Genomic DNA, 14,794 nt, shown 5'->3' with positions numbered 1-14,794 from the left:
TTCTGTGCACTAATGACTGCTAAATTTGGACAAAAGAACCAGATCCCCACCCCACCCCACCCTCCACCCCCGCCAGTTTTCTAACTGGAATCTTGCGGTTTCGATCAGCATCTCTAGAAAAACGCGCAAACAAAACCTAGTTATGATCTCTCCGTGGTGCTGAAGCAAGACTCCCCATCCCTGTTCGGTCACTCTCGGACACCTCAGTCGTCTGTTTTGAGATTATCACATTCCTTTTCAGCCTTTCCATGTGGATTCTAATTGTAAATGTTTTTGACTCTCAATGATAACTTTCTACTAATTTAAGTACGAATAAAATCAGACCAAGTTCTTTAATTTTAGTTTTCTATTATTTTAGCGCACTAGAAATTATCCTTTTATTTTTCTCCTACCGCAGGACCCAGATTCTGTTTTGTTGGAGGTGGACAATTGGTGACTAGATTAGAAAACGTTAGGCAGATTTCAGCGTCAAGCCTGCACTCCCGGCTCTTAGAACTACATTTCCCATGAAGATGTACTACATTTCCCATGAGGCCCCGGACGCGCGCGTAGAAAACGCAAAGGGACAGCTTCCTGTCTCGAGAAAAGCTGCGTGGCCGACGACCGGAAGGTAAATGTGGGGGTTTTGGGGTGGGTTATTTTCTGGGTTCTTCCAAGGGGAACGGACAGATGGACAAACAGATGGACGTTTCTCTCTTTCCCTCTAAGCCCCTGTTCCCATACCTTGATCTTTTCAGGAAAGCGCTCTGTAGAGCATGGAAATGGGAACTCGCTAAAGACCGTGTTTTTGTGTCTGGTGCTTCTTGGAGCACTTGTCAGAAACGTGCAGCAGTAGGAGCTTCTTTAATTCGATTCCTTGAGGGCCCTGGGACTGCGGAGTGTAATCTCTTTTTCCTCAGTTAGAATTTTGTTTGCTCATAAAAAGAAATATTAGTAGAGGTCGGGATCCCAGTAGTATGTGGGGTGGGCAGGCGTGGCAACGATTTTCAAATTGTTTGGGGGATTACTTTCCAGTATTAGTGATCATAGTGCGTGTTTCCTAATCCTTTGGCTATTACCCCTGCTTCCTTCTTTGGTTTAAAAGTTTATCATGGGGAATGCTCTTTCTACTACTTCCAATGGTTACAAATATTTCCGAGACTAAACCTTTTTAACCTCAAAAAACACATTGAAAGTCTAGCGACGGCTGTTTTAATGTTTACAGTCAATGCTTAGCGCACGCACGAAATTCCTTTGTGGTAATTTGGTGGCCCTCCTCCAGGTATTACATGACTGTTTGGGAACCACTGTGCTTCACCCGTCAGGAGTCCTCTTTTCCCCAAAATGTCTTATTACTCGCTTAACTCCTTTGGACTAGTTTTTCGGTTATATAAGGGGTTGAACTAGATAATCACTTCGGAAATTTTTTGATCCGGTAATATTGGGCTTTGAGATATGAAGATGTAAACCATTGTTTTGCTGTAATTTGTATGTAAAAAGTGCCATGTGGCTTTAAACTTTTAAAAAAGAGAGGTTTAAATAAAAACTACCTTTAATCCCACCACCTAGAGTTAGGTGTGTTGATCTTTCCTTGTGCCTTGCGTGTGCAGTATGACTGAGATTGTACGGTACAGTTTGCAACTTGTTTGACCTAATTTGCATTTTTCTATTAGCTTACCATAGATTTCCAGTGACTAATAGTCTAACGTTTAATTATTCGCTGTTGTTGGGTAGTTTGCAGTTTTTACGTATTTGCAGTGAATGTATCCTACATATATCTTTGAGTCACTGATTCTTACTTTGCCTGATGAATGCCTAACAGTGGAACTGGGTGAGTGAATGATGTCGCTTAAATATTACGGAGAAAATGTATTTTAGCAGATAGTAATGGTCAAGGTCATTCATTTTTGTTACACAGCTGTGTTTTCCTAGAACAAGCAAGCTATTTCTGCTGTCACTCTTCTGGCTTAAATGCTAAAACTGACAACCTCCAGATTTTAGGTGTTTTTGGACCAGAAGTATCAGGAACAAATAGATCCAAGTTCAGGTGAGCTAAATTAGTGATTTGGTCTGTACCCTAATAGACCAGATTAATTTTGGTTATTATCTCTCTATCTGGTTCCAGCTGCTAGGAGTTTGAAGTTCTGTTGCAGAGTGGGAATAGCCTTCAAGTGACAGGCATAATTTCTAAGAAAATCTTAGTGGCAAATTATAAAAACTATGGCATTCTATAAGTAACAAATGGAGGGCAATATATTGCTGAAATAATTCTGAAACAAAACTTGGGTTAGAATCTTGCATGTCACAGTGCTGTTATTGAGCATCTGTTAAAAATTATTAAAACAGCTGGATTTACTATATTCCTTTAGTAACTAAGGTTATCTACGCTGTTACCTTTCCTCCTTTAGGATTGTGTGTAAAGGGCAGGTTTTTGTTCATTCCCTCTGGCTCTCATTATTTAGGTGGTGAGAGTACGATGGGGAGTATGCTTGGGAGCAAAATCATAACCTAGGTTTGAGATCATCTTTGGGAAGTATTTAAGTAAAAATAAGGTCAAATTCACAAATTTCCAAAATTCTTTAATTTTGGGCAGTTGCTTACTGCCCAGCAACTTTAAAAACACACTCATAAAAACAGCAACTCACACTAGCCAAAGATAACAAGTTTATAAAACAGAAATAGTGCTGGCTTTGCTTACTACTCTGACAAAACAGAAAGACCAGGTCTGTTTTTTTTTTCTGGCATGATTCCTCTTTCAATTGCTAGATATGAGTGGTAATTTGGAAGTTAAGTGGTATCCGATACCAACGTGACATACACCTAGGAAAGACCAGTGATGGGTGAAGTCCTTACTCTGTGTTCCATGGTCTTTTGAGTTAGTTGTTTCTATTTAAGTAAAAGGAGAGAGGTTAAGAACCAGGTTATCCCAAACAATGCTGTGAAAGGAGAGACAGGTTAAAAAAAAAAAGAGGACTTAAGAAGGAGAAAGAGGGAAGGGAGGCTTCTTGGGCATCACACCATTTGCAAGGTCACAACGAACACCCCAACGAAGGGCAGATCGTTTCTTCTCAGTTGGTACTAGGTAATTGTTTGGAACATATATGTGCTGAGGCTTGGATTGGTGTTCTGCACGACAAAGCATCTGTTCTCGGACACCCCAGCGTAATTCCTTCCTGTGATCTTCACCAGGTAACCGCATCGAGTCCCAGTCTCGTTTATACTCAAAGTAGCGGGCTACCCGGTCTACCTTGCCCCGGTTTCGGCTCAGCAGGTCCAGCCTTGGGAGAATAAAGGACTTGGGTCGGCTGGCAACGATCAGGTCTTGTTCAAAGGCTGGAGGGCCCATTTCTTCTCTTCGTAGACAGCAGATGAGCTGATCTTGAGAAATTCCTTGGTATTCACGTGGTAGACTAAATTTTTGTGAAATATCAACTGGAGATTCCCTGTCATCCTGGAACTGCAGATTCATCAGCCTTTGTCTTAAGTCCCAGACATCCATGTCACTTTCTGTACCAGACTCCGATTCACTGATGATCGACTCATCCGTCACTAATACTTCCCCACCTGGCTTTCGACGCAGCACCTTTCTCTTCATCACGGGCTTTCGGAGTCTTTGGGAGGCCTCTGAGACTGCTTCTGAAGAGGCATTGCTTTCTGTATGTGGGTAATGCAATTGCACGGGAAGAGCATGTCGCTTTCCTGGGGTTACTGAGGCTTTACTGTAGGGATCATATGGGATGGACTGGGCTGCTCTCCTGACATCTCCCTCACCCTGCCCTGCACAGATATGGGTAAAAGCTGTAGCAGCTGCTAACATTCGTTCTTCTGGATCCATATTGGCCCATTTTTGTCCATCAGGTCCCACAAGTTCCTCCACTGCTTCCCCTACACTGTAGGACCTTCTGCAAGAGAAAACACCAATCAGTTTTCCAGTAATAAATTTCCAGCCCCAAAATCGTTCATTCCCTTCTTGTGTACTATTTTATAGCAGTGAAATGGAGAAAGAATGGCTAAGGCAGTCATAAGTAGAACAGTTAAGTATATAGTAAAATACAGATTAGTACGGGCAGTATGGGAGCACTTTGGAGGGGCATTAACCCAACTCGAGAGTTTATTGACCACTTTCGTTTCCACTCTCTTTTTATTCACTCCCACTTTTACTGCCTGGTAGCCTTGCCATCTTTAGTAGCTCCTAGGATAGGTGAGTTCAGGCATGAGAAAAGCTCAAGAGACTAATGATACGGGGCACAATACTTAACGTACATTATGTAACTTGTACTTAGAGGGACACTTTATGTACCCAGCACTGTTTTTCGTGCTTCACATTTATTAAATTCGCGTAATCCTCACAGTTGTGGGATAGGTACTCTTAGTATCCCCTTTTCACAGATGAGTAACATGAGGCATTGAGAGATCAAACAGCCCAAGGTTACACAGCTAGTAAGTGGTGGAGCTGGAATTTTAACTCAGGCAGTCTGGATTCAGAGTCCTTGCTTTTAACCATGAGAGTGATTTAATTCAAAAAACCATCACAAAAGCAGTAATATAAATGCATACACTCCTTATGCTTAAGAAATAACACGGCTTCAGCTGCCAAGCTAACTATGTTCATCCCAACAGGCTGTCACTGAATTAACTTTTAGTACCCAAACCAACCAGTCAAATACCCAATGCCAGTTTCCTGACTGGATCTAGAATAGGTATCTACTGCCCAGTAGTTCCTGTGTCTCTACTATTTTTCTTCTTAAGCTGAAAAACTAATACATATACATGTAGTTTAAAGCAAGGACTCCCCACCTCACACCACCCAAACCAAGTTTCACTCTCAAAGGCAGCTTCTTAAAATTTCTCCAGTATTTTTCCATATTCATATGCACTTTTATACCATAAAGGAACATATTATACAACTCTTCTAAACCTTAAAGATAGTCTTGGTGATCCAGCTGTTTCAGTACATGTAGACATACTTCATTTTGTTTAAAGGTACATGGAATTCCAGTGTATGGATGTACCATAATTTATTCATCCTGTCCCTGACTGATTTTAGACTTAGTCTTTTGTTCTTAAAAATGAATGTTACAACAAATATCTTGTAAGTTTTTACATACTTGTGCAAGCATATGTGTACATTAAATTTCTAGAAATGGAATAGGTGGGTCAAAAGGTATGTATGTGCTCCATTTTGATAGCTGTTGCTAGATGCCCTCTGAAGAAGTTGTACTGAGTGTGTATTCCAGATCTTGCTTCTCCTTCCTCTCTCCAAGGTGGTATATTACCAAACCCTCTCCTCTTTGCAGTCAGTTTGGTAAAGAAAATACTTCTCATATAAATTGGCATTTATTTAAATTGAGTAAATTTGAGCATCTTTTCATACATATACAAGCTTTTTCTCCCTTTTGTATGAAATGCTTGTTTTCATTTACCTCTCAGGTTGTTGGATTTTTTTCTTGTTGATCTTTATATTAAAACTGATTTATATATTCATGGAATACATACCACCTTTACATTTTTCTTGCCAGTTTGTTATTTACCTTCTGACTTTTTGCTGGTAGAAACATATTTTTAGGTAGTCACATTTTTTTGGTTTTCTACAGTTTCTGGGTTTCTACAGTGCCTTACTTATAAATCCCTCTCCTACTTCAGCAAGATTATAAGAAAGTTATCTCATGTTTTCTTCTAGTACTTTTATAGTTTCATTTTTTACATTTAAACTTTTCATCCATCATAGAAACAGAAACTCAAAAAGCAAAAACCTAAATGAGCTACCTAGACTTAGATAACCTAGTCAGCCTTAGAACAGATGTGGAGATGATATTCTTTAACTAAAGTAACCATCAGTCAAAGATTGTCTAGTACTGTCCCAGTATTATAGATATAGTACAGTTGTCCTCAGATTATTGCAATATGCCAGGAATTTCAACACTGATATCTAAATTATATTATCTAGAGTGACTTAACTGCTAGAGGTACAGAAATCTTTTATCAGGACATGCATTAAATTTGACTTAAAGATCTTGATGCTTAATTACCTTCTTTCTGCCATCAAAACTGCTTGAAGTAGGAAAATCTTGACTCCAGATTCTACTTCCAATATGAAGTACAATCACTGACAAGTTTCTTCCATCAAGCCAGCTCTTATTGTACCACCTTTAAGACGGAACTGAGTATTAGATAGAACATACAAGCCACTCATTTTACCTGAAATATTGGAAAGCAATAGAAACTTGGAGTAGACATAAATATTGCATATAAACAGATCTTATGATTGGAAAGATGGGACAAATATAATGAGAAGTCAAAAGGAAATGTTTTAGGGAAAAAAAATATCGATAACATCCGTCCTCAGTCATCTCAGCTCATGAAGAAGAGAGAAATGAAATCTACATATTCCGTAAATTCTGACCACTCTTAACAATGCTAGCTGAATACTTTTTTGATGCTGCTTTCCCGTTCCCACTGTGAACTGGCCAGACAGGATGGAAAAGAATGCTAGCTGGATGATCAACCCATAATAAAGCTAATGCTTATATCCCTGGGCAGAATCAAAAGTCCATATCCTTTAGGCATCAAATTAAATCTTAGATACTATTTGAACATAATGGAATGATAGTGACATCACCAAAGCAATCAGCACTAAAATTGTACCTCTTTACTCTCTTTTCAGATAGCGTGGATCTCTATGATTTGTTTATTCCTGAGGTTGTCTTATCATGGCTGAAAATGACATAGAAAGAATCCAGACTGAGAAACTCCTAAAAAGAGTGCAAGAACTGGAGCAGGAGGTACAGAGACTTAAAAAAGAACAGGCCAACAACAAGGACTCAAACGTTAGAGAAAATTCTTCAGGAGCTGTAAAAGCTAAGCGTGCATTTGATTTCAGCGCTCACGGTCGAAGACACGTAGCCCTAAAGATAGCCTATCTGGGCTGGGGATATCAGGGCTTTGCCAGTCAGGAAAACACAAACAATACAATAGAAGAGAAACTGTTTGAGGCTCTAACCAAGACTCGACTAGTAGAAAACAGACAGACATCCAACTATCACCGGTGTGGGCGAACAGACAAAGGAGTTAGTGCCTTTGGACAGGTAAGGGCCATTGTACTGTTCCACAAAGCGAGCAATACCAATATATTCTAGGTGTACATACTGAGGATTCAGATTATTTGTATCTGTAAAACAATATCTTTCTCTAATTCCACAGGTGATTTCTCTTGACCTACGTTCTCACTTTCCAAAGGGCAAGGATTCAGAGGATTTTAATTTAAAAGATGAAGTCAACGATGCGGCTATAGAGATCCGTTATACCCACATTCTCAATCGGGTGCTCCCTCCAGACATCCGTGTACTGGCCTGGGCTCCCGTAGAACCTAGCTTCAGTGCTAGGTTCAGCTGTCTTGAGAGGACCTACCGCTATTTCTTCCCTTGTGCTGACTTAGACATTGTAACCATGAACAGTGCAGCTCAGAAGTACGTTGGCACACATGATTTTAGGAACTTATGTAAAATGGATGTAGCCAATGGGGTGATTAATTTTCAGAGGACTATTCTGTCTGCTCAAGTGCAGCTAGTAGGCCAGAGCCTGGCTGAGGAGAGATGGCAAGAACCCTTTCAGTTATGTCAGTTTGAAGTGATTGGCCAGGCATTCCTTTACCATCAAGTCCGCTGTATGATGGCTATCCTTTTTCTGATTGGCCAAGGAATGGAGAAGCCAGAGGTTATTGATGAGCTGCTGAACATAGAGAAAAATCCCCAGAAGCCTCAATACAGGTAAGTGTAAAAAAATGAAACAAGGAAACACCCAGACCCCCAAAATAAAACAGCTATTGCCCTGAGATATGTAAGAATATATTTTAAAATATTCTTCCTCTCCCCACCATTGTCTAAATAACTAAGTCTCTGATTCTGCCTTCATGAAGCTTTTACTCTTAACTTGTAGAATGTTATGAACATGTAGCAGGGAGTGGTATTGTTTAATTTTCTTCTGTTACTGTTCTATCCCTTTAGTAAGAAACCGGTGTTTGGACCAGGCCCCTTAAATAATTTTATAGCATTATGGTGGGGCCGAGTCAGCTCACTTCTAGGTGACTTGTTACCACTGAAATTTAATGTAGACCAGGCCTAACTAGTTGATCCATGGTTTGCTGCCTTTTTCTTTTTTTAATTATAAAGTTGTTCAAGGTTAGGGATGGTGTTTTATTTTCTTAACTATTAGATACTCAATATTGACAAAGTTTTCCCCCTCCTTTTAACCCAAGTAATCCTGTTTCTGAAGAATTGTTGGATGGCTGCTGCGTATTCTCATACTCTGTTTCTTCTCTCTTTCTCTCTAGTATGGCTGTAGAATTTCCTTTAGTCTTGTATGATTGTAAGTTTGAAAATATTAAGTGGATCTATGACCGGGAAGTTCAGGAGTTCAATGTTACCCACCTTCAGCAGCTATGGGCTAATCATGCTGTTAAAACTCAGATGTTGTATAGTATGCTACAAGGACTGGACTCTGTTGCGGTACCCTGTAGGACAGGTATGACAGGGAACCAAAGTTATACAGGGTTATGGGGGAGGGAGATTCACATAAAGTTTGGAGGTGATTCTCTTGTGGTAAAGTATCCATGTAACGCTTGATTGTATACATTATAGGACCAAAGATGGATGGAGTGACAGAATGGAGAAATGTGAAGCCCTCTGTCATAAAGCAGACCAGTGCCTTTGTAGAAGGAGTGAAAATGCGCACTTATAAGCCCCTAATGGATCGTCCGAAATGCCAAGGATTAGAATCCCGGATCCAGCATTTTGTACGTAGGGGACGCATTGAGCACCCACATTTATTCCATGACGAAGAAACAAAAGCCAAAAGGGACTGTAATGACACACTAGAAGAAAATACTCTTTTGGAGAAACCAACAAAGAGAGTTTGTGTTGATACAGAAATTAAAAGGATCATTTAACCATAGAGAACTCACCAAGATCTAGGAGGCAACAAAACACCATTAGGCTAAAGAAGTTCTTGCTTGAATAAGAAAGAATTTAAACATTCTTTCATTCCTGTCCAAGAGAATTAGAGATGGAAGAAGCAAAAAGTAATTTTAAAATGGACATATATTTACATACACCTGGAAACCTGTGCCTTTTGTTCAAATTCATTAAAGCCAGATCCTGCAAGTGTCTGATTTGTTGTGCTGTCCTTTTTGAAAACAAATGAGATATTTACTACTCATCTCAATTCTCATAAAGAGCTTGCCCAAGTGTCAAAAATTAAAAATACAAACTTTAGTAAGTTATATATTTGATTAACTGGTTTAGTGCCAGGCAAGATACCTGAAAATGACCCACGTGGGTAAGGCACAGCCTCTCTTATGAAGCTTATCAGTCTAGTGCTGTGTGAGCCACAAATTGTCTCTGTTGCATAGTCCTTTTTAACATTTTACACGTGCAGAGAAAACTCTTAGCCCACGGGCCATATAAAAACAGGCCATGCAGTTTACCAATCCCTGGCCTCGTGGTTTAAGGAAAGCTCTTATAAAGAGGAGACATGCAAGCTAAATCTTGCAGAACAAGTGGGAGTCAATTAAAGTGGGGATAAAGTAGCAGAGCTTTAATTGTGTTTAAGGCAGAAGATGCAGCTGTATGAAAGGTTAAAGGTTACAGCATTTGCATTCAGATAACTAAATACAGCAGTACGGCTTCAGAGTAACAATAGCACAGTTAGGAAAGGTAAGCAAGGGTCATGTTTTAGAGCCTTGTAGGCCTTCCTGAAAAAGTTTAAATTTTATCTTGAGAGGCCACTGGAAAAAAAAATTAAGAGCCAGAATTGTGTAGGAAAAATATTGCTCTGGGTTTACTGTGCATTGCAAGAGGGCAAGACAGTGGGACCAATTAAGAGGCTGTTGGAGCAATCAAGGAAATAGATGATGACGGCCTAGACTAGATTTGCAGAAAGGGGAACGGAGACAAGTAGGTGAATTTGAGATTAAGAAAGGAGAAGCAACAGGACGTCGTGGTTGAGTGAGTGTGAGGCTCAAAGCAGGGACCTTTCAGGGTAACTCCTACGTTACAGATCGAAGCACATTCTGGAGACACACACTAGGACAGGAAAATGAGGGGGGGCTTTGCTTGTTCTCAGAGTTGATAAGTAACCCTCCAAATGTGACTTATAAACACCAATATTCATTCAGAAGAGTTTAAAGTTCTCTTAAATAATACATTATCCTTTACAGCAATTAAAACAATAAACATCAAAGTAAATGAACTCAGACCTTCTGCTCAATAGTAACAATTTTCATCACAGCAGAGTGTATTGCTAGTCCACATTTATGATATAATACTATATACTATATGAGATCCAAAGTTTTATTTACCTGCCAACAAATAATTAGTTTGTTCCTACCTATATTCAAAATTCCAGGTATACAAATATGATTTATACCCTCAAGCTGCTAGGTAAAATATAATAATAGATGGGACAATTAGAAACAATACTAACATAGAAATAGTACACTGATGCTCAGTAGTGGATGGGCCGCAGAAAGAAGACTTCACTGAAAGAGTTCCAAGTTTAGGAAATAAAATAGTATAAGGAAGTGAAGTGACCCTGTAGTTTTGAAGAGCAAGAAGACACAATAGCTTTTACATTCTAGCAGAGTAGGAACCAGAAAAGAGCCCCATTTTAGAGATGGGGAAATAGCTGGACAAAGTAAGATTTTTTCTAAATTGCCAATTGTACGATCCAGGTCTTCTGGAGTTTGAATCACGTCATCGGTTTTTGGGATTGATCTGCCAACATTTCATAATACCCTAAATGTCCTTAAAATATGACTGCTTTCTCCTTTAATTTTGATGTAAAGATAGCGTAATCACTGAGCATAGCAAAATATCCCCACTTAAACATGTAAAGACAAACCAAAGCATTTTATTTTTTTCAGGTTCCTACCTTATTTCAATGTACTTTCACTGGCATTAGTTTTCAAGTCAAAGGAAAACCTAGAAAAGAACAGAGTTTAGGGAATCACTCAAAAAAAAAAGTCAACTATAAAGAAATGATACATGGGACAAAAAGCACTAACTAAAATGCCATGCTTAGGGCTTCCCTGGTGGTGCAGTGGTTGAGAGTCCGCCTGCCGATGCAGGGGACACGGGTTCGTGCCCCGGTCCGGGAAGATCCCACATGCCGTGGAGCGGCTGGGCCCGTGAGCCATGGCTGCTGAGCCTGCGCGTCCGGAGCCTGTGCTCCGCAACGGGAGAGGCCCCAACAGTGAGAGGCCCGCATACTGCAACAACAACAAAAAAAACCCAAAAAAAACACATCCATGCTTAGCAGATTCTATAGAAGCAAAAGAGAGGATCAGGGTCTTTGATCTTTTTTTTTAAATTTTATTTATTTTTGGCTGCATCGGGTCTTCGTTGCTGCATGCAGGCTTTCTCTAGCTGCAGCAAGTGGGAGCTACTCTTCGTTGCAGTGCGTGTGCTTCTTACTGTGGTGGCTTCTCTTGTTGTGGAGCACGGGCCCTAGGCGCGCGGGCCCAGTAGCTGTGGCTTGCGGGCTCAGTAGTTGTGGCACACGGGCTTAGCTGCTCCGCGGCATGTGGGATCTTCCTAGACCAGGGATCGAACCCATGTCCTTAACCACTGCGCCACCAGGGAAGTCCAGGGTCTTTGATCTTAAATGAAATCCTTTCAAGGTTAACTAGGTTATATTATCAAATCTAGAAGAATAAGGATCTAATGACATTACTTTTGGTAGTTACCACAGAAAAACTCAGAACAATCATCATAGATGAAGCAAATCAGAAGTCCCAAAATGTAACTTTGAAGAATGACTTCATTTATCTGTATTGTATAATACGTTGTATAAATTCCAGAGTCAGACCGATGGTAGGGACTAAATGAATATGAGGAGTAAAGTAGGGCTTAGCTTTTTCTTTCTTCACTGGAAAAATGGAAGGAATTATTTCAACAGGTTGTGAAGTTTAAATGAGATTTTATATATATATGTTTTTATATATATTATATATGTAATATATAAGTATATATATTATATATATAAATTAAACGGTGCTTTGTGAGAAGTATTACACCATTAATTTCAATGTTCATGCAATACAAAACTACCTACTAAAAAGATAAATACAGAACAGAGGAAAGTAGGGACAGAAATGTAACAGGACTCTGGGCTGGAATGGGCTGGAAGAATTCCAATACTAAGGCCCAAAGAGATTTTTTTTTTTTATGGCATGTGTAGTATACTATTCTATGATTAACATGTTTTCTTTGCAGTTAAATTATTGCACACTTTTTCTTTCTCGAATGTATGAAGAAGATAGGTGCTTGCAAATAATAAAATATAAAATTTAATAAGGTCCACAAGTAGCTGTCAGTTTTTTCTCTTTTTAATATAAAGACCTGATAATCCTTTCTCCTTACTTAGGGGGAAACTTTCACATAGAAGCTAGCACAGCTTTATTTTGTAGATAAATACAGATGATATTGACCAAAATACCCAACAGTACCTTCTGGTCAAAATCTTAAGCAATTCAGTGTCCCATGTTTACCTAGTTGCAAGTGAAAGGATCTTGAGGGTGGAGGGGAAGGATTTTAAATTGGAATAGCAGGGCTGGATCACTAGTTAGATTCTAAACTTTCCTGGGAGGCTATTGCAGATTTAGAACAAATTTCTCTACCTCTCGGAAGGAAAGCATGCAGCTTCAAGAACAAAAGTATTAGAACAAAAGAAAACAAAACACCCTAAAAAAGACAACCATAATCCAAAGAGACAGCAAACTAGTGGAAATACTGTAACAGGTTCAAAATCACTAATTCAAATTCCTATTAGAAAGCTATTAAAAGGTACAAACACCAGCAGAATAGGAAAAAGACAGGTGATTTACTGAAGAAATAATGACTAATAAACATAGAAAAAGATGTTTCACCTCATTAATAATGCAAATAAAAACATTAAGCTATGCTTCTAGATTGGTAAGACTTTTCAGTACCCAGTGCTGGCTGGAGTGTGGAGAAATAAGTACTCTTACACTGTGTTCTATGTGTTGGAGGAGGGTGTGGAGGGGAGATGACAGTTTTTCTAGAGGGCACTTTGGCATTATGAATCAGAATTTAAAATGTACCATAATTTCTAAGCCACAAAACGTTTCCAAGAAATTATTCTAAGGAGATAAACTGGACAAGAACGCAAACATGTACATGTACAAGTAATCACTACCATGCTATTTTCTGTTGATGAAGAAATTGGAAAAACAAATGTCCATCATTAGGGGATAGGTTAAATAATACGTGGTATAGTAGAGCCATAGCAAGAAATACCATGCACCCATTAAAAATGATAATGCAGGGACTTCCCTGGTGGTTCAGTGGCTAAGACTGCGCACCCAATGCAGGGGGCCTGGGTTCCAGCCCTGGTCGGGTAACTAGATCCCAGAGGACGCTACTAAGAGTTCGCATGCCACAATGAAGATCCCGCGTGCCACAACTAAGACCAGGTGCAGCCAAATAAAGATTTTTTTTTTAATGATAATGCATATCTACATTTGGCATGGATCAAATCACTTATTCCTAAACTATTAGGGACTAAATAAGGCATAATCTGCTTTTTAAATGAATATACTTTGTTATATTCAAAATACACAATTATATAAAACAAATACATTTACCAATCATGTAAATATATACTCATAATGAATACATCTTAAGTAAACCCAAATATCAACACTGATTTTTTTTTTTGATCTGTGGCTGATGGAATCTCGAGTATTTTCTTCCTTTTTAAATATGTACTTAACAGTGCTTGGATTTATTTCTACAAATACTGAGATTGTATACTTTTTATAACCAGAAAAAAAAAGTTGTTTTTCTTTCTTCATTCTGGGGCAGGACTATAGGATTCTTCAATTTTACACGCTATCCTAACTCATTAGGGAAAGCGCTTCTCGCACTGTGACATCCGGAAGTTCACAAAAGGTGAAACTAGAGGGGGAGAAGACTTTTCTCCCTTCACGACGACAACAAAGACCAGAGACTGCACCAGCTGGCCCGGGGCGTGGTTATCGTCTCAGACGCTCACGGCCTCCGGGGAAGCCGGCTGCCCGCGGGCACCAGTCCCGCCGCCCACAGGCCCCTCGGCCCCGTCCACCTCGCAGAGCGGCGACCACAAGGGTGCTCGCCGCTGCGGGCGCCGGGCTGGCAGTAGACCGGCAGCTGGTGCACATCATGACCTTGAGGGGTCGAACGCGCTGGGGGCACGCACGGCGCCGCTCACACGTGCCTCCGCAGGCCGCACACCTGGGCTCGGCGGGAGCGTCAAGGCTCCGTACGGCGCCCTGGGGAAACCGGCACCCAGGGGAGGGAAACTCCAATGCCGCGCTACTCAGAACCTGACCTCTCCACAGCTGTGGGCGGGCGGGCGGCCCTAGGGAGCCAGTGCACCATCTCTCTCAGCTTTTGCCCGCTTACCGGTCCAGCGGACGTCCATCGGCCGCACCGAGTCCCGCCGCCCCGCTAGCTTAGTACCGCAGGTTTCGGTTAGCGTCCCACAGCTCGCGCAAGCGCACGACCCGCAAACGCGCCCAAGCTGGCGTTAACCGCCCGGCCGCCCAGATTTAAACCCGAAGAGCGTACGGCCCCCTCGGCCCCGCCCTCCTCCTTACTACTGGCCCAGAGGGTAAACGTCTTCCAAGTGTACATCCCGATTGGTGCCTATTTTCTTTTGGCCCTCCCCCATGGGCGGGAGGAGGCCTGGGACTCCGGGCTTGGATTCGCCAGGGCCGCCACGCGCCGAGCTCCAGCGCGTAACCCGGAACCGCGGCGGC

General features: G+C 40.8%; 2 protein-coding genes across 8 annotated transcripts; one reads left to right on the top strand and one right to left on the bottom strand.

The window, feature by feature from the left end:
- Positions 1 to 568: 568 nt before the first annotated feature.
- Positions 569 to 9,142, top strand: PUS3 (pseudouridine synthase 3). Of its 3 annotated transcripts, none has more exons than XM_060160726.1 (5): positions 569 to 610; positions 6,644 to 7,064; positions 7,180 to 7,745; positions 8,309 to 8,499; positions 8,616 to 9,142. In XM_060160726.1, the coding sequence occupies exons 2-5, from the start codon at positions 6,690 to 6,692 to the stop codon at positions 8,921 to 8,923; spliced, it is 1,440 nt and encodes a 479-aa protein (XP_060016709.1). In that variant the 5' UTR covers positions 569 to 610; positions 6,644 to 6,689; the 3' UTR covers positions 8,924 to 9,142. The 3 variants fall into 3 exon arrangements, with proteins under 3 accessions (XP_060016709.1, XP_060016708.1, XP_060016710.1); XM_060160725.1 differs by lacking the exon at positions 569 to 610 and adding an exon at positions 1,898 to 2,026; XM_060160727.1 differs by lacking the exon at positions 569 to 610 and adding an exon at positions 3,175 to 3,635.
- On the bottom strand, positions 2,538 to 14,546 carry HYLS1 (HYLS1 centriolar and ciliogenesis associated). 5 transcript variants are annotated; one of them, XM_060160730.1, is made up of 4 exons: positions 14,439 to 14,546; positions 10,906 to 10,955; positions 6,009 to 6,139; positions 2,538 to 3,881 (listed from the first exon to the last, which is right to left on the bottom strand). In XM_060160730.1, the coding sequence occupies exons 3-4, from the start codon at positions 6,020 to 6,022 to the stop codon at positions 2,954 to 2,956; spliced, it is 942 nt and encodes a 313-aa protein (XP_060016713.1). In that variant the 5' UTR covers positions 6,023 to 6,139; positions 10,906 to 10,955; positions 14,439 to 14,546; the 3' UTR covers positions 2,538 to 2,953. The 5 variants fall into 5 exon arrangements, with proteins under 5 accessions (XP_060016713.1, XP_060016711.1, XP_060016712.1 ...); XM_060160728.1 differs by having other exon boundaries at positions 6,009 to 6,126; XM_060160729.1 differs by having other exon boundaries at positions 6,009 to 6,126; positions 14,365 to 14,520.
- Between the last annotated feature and the right edge of the window lie 248 nt (positions 14,547 to 14,794).

This window comes from Lagenorhynchus albirostris, chromosome 9 (genome assembly GCF_949774975.1).
Source record: "Lagenorhynchus albirostris chromosome 9, mLagAlb1.1, whole genome shotgun sequence".
NCBI classification, from domain to species: Eukaryota; Metazoa; Chordata; class Mammalia; order Artiodactyla; family Delphinidae; genus Lagenorhynchus; species Lagenorhynchus albirostris.
This window is presented reverse-complemented; position numbering and strand designations above follow the sequence as displayed.